Source organism: Penaeus japonicus, unplaced genomic scaffold, assembly GCF_977035675.1.
Source record: "Penaeus japonicus unplaced genomic scaffold, GWHDUDI00000001_assembly GWHDUDI00000011, whole genome shotgun sequence".
NCBI classification, from domain to species: domain Eukaryota; kingdom Metazoa; phylum Arthropoda; class Malacostraca; order Decapoda; family Penaeidae; genus Penaeus; species Penaeus japonicus.
Genome location: NW_028234413.1, coordinates 13,294,392 through 13,299,391, shown reverse-complemented (window position 1 = coordinate 13,299,391; position 5,000 = coordinate 13,294,392). Strand labels below are relative to the sequence as shown.

The following is a 5,000-nucleotide window of genomic DNA, read 5'->3' as shown; positions in this document are numbered from 1 at the left end:
CAATTTATATCATTGTGCAAATTTTTTAAAGCATATCTTGACTGAATGGAATAAAAAATTGACGACTACGTATCTGTCCTTATACGCCTGTTTCTACCATTCATTTGGCCACGCTGCGGGATAATTCCTCGATAAACTATTATCAAAACAAAGACAGTTATGAAAGATATCTATATATGTATTTGTGTATATAACTAACCTCTCTGACAAAGACTCGAACCCGGAGAGAACAGTTCCAAACCAAGCAGACCATACGACTCAACAAAGGATTATCTGACGAGGATCATTTTAGGAAATACCCGTCTATTCATACAGGGATAATGCTGACGGATTTTTACAGACGATCTCCATGAGCACTCAGTGGTATTGGTTCAGAAATCCAAATACATTGTCTGATATAGCTGGGTTTATATGTAAGATGAAATACTGCAGTGACGTATGGGTCATCTCTATAGTGTATTTACTTGTGTGTGTCTGTTGTGCGTTGTGATAATAGTCGAGTACTTTATCATAAGACTCCAGATTTTCCTTCAATTAATATTCGCGATATAGATCATGCAGATTCAATGACATCATCAACTCACCGGGACTTCGCAAATGACATCCCAAAATTATGCAACGGCTCCTTGGCTAATCAACTCCGCATTGCAAATTCATTGCGTGTGCAATTTTTTTTTCATCATTTACCTCAATGTTATTTATTTACCCATTTCCCTGCTATATTTCTTGGAAATGACAAAGCACGCATATACTGCAGATTTATCACTGATAATACAAATATTAGAATTAGTAATTGGTCTTTGAAGAAGGATTCGAGAAAATTAAGAAAACGATGTGATAATTATTCATCAAAGGAGGACAACGAAGGCAGATGTTCCTTTTGTTTCTCTCATCTATGTTCTATTTTCTGTCAATCATCGCCCAGCCTGGAAACCAAAAGAAGAAACGCGAATATCATCATTATATATGAATGACTTTCATTTCCACATTTTCCTTTTTGCTCTTATTTATCTATGCATTCTCATCTAAATAAAATTTGGCGTCAGACTAAGGGGGGGAAATGAGGAAAATATGCATGGCTATAGTTTTCTCCAGCGTTAAGTAAAAGTGAAGTTCTTGTTTATTAAAGTTGAATTCTTTCAGATTGAAAAAAAAATGCTCTCTCTCTCTCTTTATATATATATATATATATTATATATATATATATATATATATATATTATATATATTATATATATATATATATATATATATATATATATATATATATATATATATATATATATATATATATATATATATATATATATATATTATATATATATTATGTATATATATATTATATATTATATATATATATATATATATATTATATATATTATATATATATGTATATATATATATATATATATATATATATATATATATTTATATATATATATATGTTTGTGTAGATATATGTATATATATATATATATATATATATATATATATATATATATATATATATATATGTATATATATGTATATATAGATAGATATAGATATAGATATATATATATCTATATATTCATATATGTGTGTGTGTGTGTGTGTGTGTATGTATGTATGTATGTATAGGCATATGCGCGTGTGTGTGTGCATATGTGTGTATATGTATATTTGTGTATATATATGTGTGTGTGTGTGTGTGTTTGTGTGTGTGTATGTGTGTGTGTGTGTATGTGTGTGTGTGTGTATGTATGTATGTATGTATGTATGTAGGTATGTATATAAATATAGATAGATAGATAGATGAGAGAGAGAAAGAGAAATAGAGCAAGAACAAGCGAGAGAGAGAGAGAGAGAGAGAGAGAGAGAGAGAGAGAGAGAGAGAAAGAAAGAGAGAAATAAAGCAAGAACAAGCGAGAGAGAGAGAGCAAAACCAAGAGTATGAGCAAGCGAGAGAGAGAGAGAGACCGAGAGCGAGAGAAAGATAGCGGGAGAGAGAGAGTTCATGTAAATAAACTATGGAAATTAATAGAACCATTACAATAATGAACAATGCTTCCCTCAACACCTGTGTCTCATTAGAGGAACATATCTCCCGAGGCAGTTTGCGGTGCCTCGGATTAGCGCACAGTATGCGAAAGTACATAAACTCATAACATTGTAAACATGCTTTGAGAATTAGGATAAAGTGTGTGTGTGTCCGTATCCATGTGTATCTGTATGAGGGGGGAAAGAGAAAGAGAGAGAGTGAGAATTATATAGAATGCTAAAATATAATGTTAAATACAGAAATAAATCAAATACAAATGTCATATGAATATCGTGAGGCAATCGCCGGGTCAGGCTAGGTCAACTTTAATGGATAGGTCATTCGCACATTGTTGCCTTCCCAAGTGCCTAGACCCACAAAAAGAGCTTAATACCCTCGACTGTCACGCCTCCTACATTCCAGACTACCTTCCCGCATAACCACCATTGGGGACGGCGGATGCGAACCCCTTCCAAATAAGCAGGATGTCTGGAACATACAGACAGACCGGGATCGACTACGGTACCGCTGCAATTAGCTGAACAAAATCCAGTTGCTACAGCAGCTCACTTGGTGTCACTTAGAAACCAGATTTCGAGTGTGTATGCTGACATGCGAGACGCTATAAACCACGACCTAAACTACCGTGAACAACAGGCGGTAGATAAAGTGCACAGCAATCCAAAATATTTTTACAGCTATGCCAAAAAGTTCTCCAAGCAGAAACGCAGCATTCCAATGCTTTTCAATGAAGCCAAGAGAACTTGCACCAATCCTGAAGAGATTACTAACATCCTCCAGCGTCAATTCAGCAGTGTATTTAGTGACCCTTCAGCCACAAACATCGATAATGCATTATTTCAGTCACCATCCCTACAGAATCCATTTACAGAGGACATGTTGGAATTCTCGGTTGCTGATATAATTGAGGCTATTGATGAAATTAAACCTGGTGCCGCTGCTGGGCCTGATGATCTTCCAGTCCTGCTTCTAAAGAAATGCAAGGAAGCACTCTCCAATCCTATACACATGATTTGGCAGCACTCTATGTCTACAGGCACAGTGCCGAAGTTCTACAAGACATCCCACATTGCTCCACTTCACAAGAAGGGTAGCCGCGCTATTGCGGGATACTACAGACCTGTGTCGTTAACTTCTCATGTCATTAAGATCTATGAGCGAGTTCTAAGGAAAGAGATGGTTGCCCACCTTGAAGAAAACAACCTTCTCAATAGCAGACGTGCTAGCACGTAAGACATGGATGCTATTTATCTGGATTATGCTAAAGCCTTCGACAAAGTTGACCATAAACTTCTTATCAGTAAACTGCATCTATATGGTTTTCATCCCAAAATCATCAGCTGGATCAAGTCTTTTCTTACGAACAGAACTCAACAAGTTGTTGTAGATGGTCATATGTCTATCATTGCACTTATTATTAGTGGTGTCCCCAAGGAACAGTTTTAGGTCCCATACTGTTCTTGATATTCATCAATGACATTGCTAGCTGCGTGTTGCATTCAACGTTAAGATTTTCGCTGACGACACAAGAATTTGCAGATCCATCAGTGATTCACACAATGTTACTGAGCTTCAGTCTGATCTTGACGAAGTCACTAAGTGATCATCAAGAAACAATATGGCATTACATGAGGATAAGTTTGAGTACATATGTCATCTCGCCAACAGACGTAATCCTCTCCACCAGCTTCCCTTTGCCCATGAGCAGTTCCAGTACACAACATCAACTGGCACCATACTCACTCCTGTTGATCAGCTCCGTGATCTGGGCATTACAGTTTCCAGTGATTTGTCCTGGACATCACACATACGATCTAGTTGTGATAAGGCGAGGAAGATGGCAGAATGGGTATTCAGTGTCTTCCATTCTCGCAATACTGGCGTCATGTTAACACTATACAAGTCACTAGTCCGTAGCCACCTAGAGTATTGTTCTCCTCTGTGGAATCCGGCGAAAGTGTATGACATTCAGGAGCTGGAGGGTGTACAAAGAACTTTCACTTCAAAGATTCATGGTTTACAACATCTCCACTATTGGGATCGCCTGAAAACCCTCTCCCTCATGTCACTTCAGGGGCGCAGAGAACGCTATATTGTCATGCACATGTGGAAGATCCTTCATGGTCTCACATCCAATGACCTTGAAATACAGTTCATAGTCAACCCGAGATTGGGTACCCTGGCTAAGGTTCTATCTGTCCGTACAAAAAGCTCAGCGGCTCACCAGACTCTCTATGAGACATCATTCAGTGTAATGGGTCCTAGACTTTGGAACTGTATACCCTCGCACATACGTGTAGTCTCCAAGCATGATGGCTTCAAGCATCATATGACGGCATTCATGCTTTCCTTGCCGGACAAACCGCCAATCCGGGGCTTCACACCACCGAACTCCAACTCTATACTGGACTGGCGTAACGATCGAGAAGCATCTGCTCTCTGGGGTGGTCAGCAACTCTGATGGCCTGTCGAGTTTCGACGAAGCGGATCAAAGGTATCAAAGGTAAGGATTTATCCGCCTGTTATACGTGTTGTGATAGTGTTTATTACTGTGATCATTGTGCTGTAGTGAATATATCTATCGTGTACCATAACGTCAGGCTATCTGCGTCATGGAATAAACCTGAACTGTACAAACCCTGTGTCTGACATCAACAAACTTATTTGTGGTGGGTTATTAGTTACTACAGATTAAAACACCCATCAGAGAAAGAGAGAAAGAGAGTTGAACAAAGAGAACAAATAAAACAATTCAATGAAAAAAAATAAAGAAACAATGATAGTGATTATGATGATCACCACAAATCATTGAACATCACTCGTCTTTCTTTCACCTCTGCAACTTAATAAACCCACCTTAATTCACATTGGTTCGGATATTACATTGGCGCAAGAGCTAATCACACCCAATGGCCACTCTTAACAGTTATTCGCTCTTTCACGTCTCTGGTAAAAACAGT

General features: G+C 37.7%; 2 protein-coding genes across 2 annotated transcripts; both read left to right on the top strand.

Moving 5' to 3' along the window:
* The first annotated feature begins 2,631 nt into the window (after positions 1 to 2,631).
* On the top strand, positions 2,632 to 3,486 carry LOC147470958 (uncharacterized). Its single transcript, XM_086541413.1, has 2 exons — positions 2,632 to 3,269; positions 3,381 to 3,486. The coding sequence occupies exons 1-2, from the start codon at positions 2,632 to 2,634 to the stop codon at positions 3,484 to 3,486; spliced, it is 744 nt and encodes a 247-aa protein (XP_086397539.1).
* Positions 3,487 to 3,658: 172 nt separating this feature from the next.
* On the top strand, positions 3,659 to 4,501 carry LOC147470957 (uncharacterized). Its single transcript, XM_086541411.1, has one exon. It carries the CDS (start codon positions 3,659 to 3,661, stop codon positions 4,499 to 4,501), a length of 843 nt encoding a protein of 280 aa, XP_086397537.1.
* The last annotated feature ends 499 nt before the right edge of the window (positions 4,502 to 5,000 follow it).

Bases quoted from the DNA above. Each gene is read 5' to 3' on its own strand.
- LOC147470958 (XM_086541413.1), top strand. From the start codon at position 2,632: ATGCGAGACGCTATAAACCACGACCTAAACTACCGTGAACAACAGGCG. The intron at 3,270-3,380 runs GTAAGACATGGA...CAAAATCATCAG, and splicing joins AATAGCAGACGTGCTAGCAC to CTGGATCAAGTCTTTTCTTA.
- LOC147470957 (XM_086541411.1), top strand. From the start codon at position 3,659: ATGGCATTACATGAGGATAAGTTTGAGTACATATGTCATCTCGCCAAC.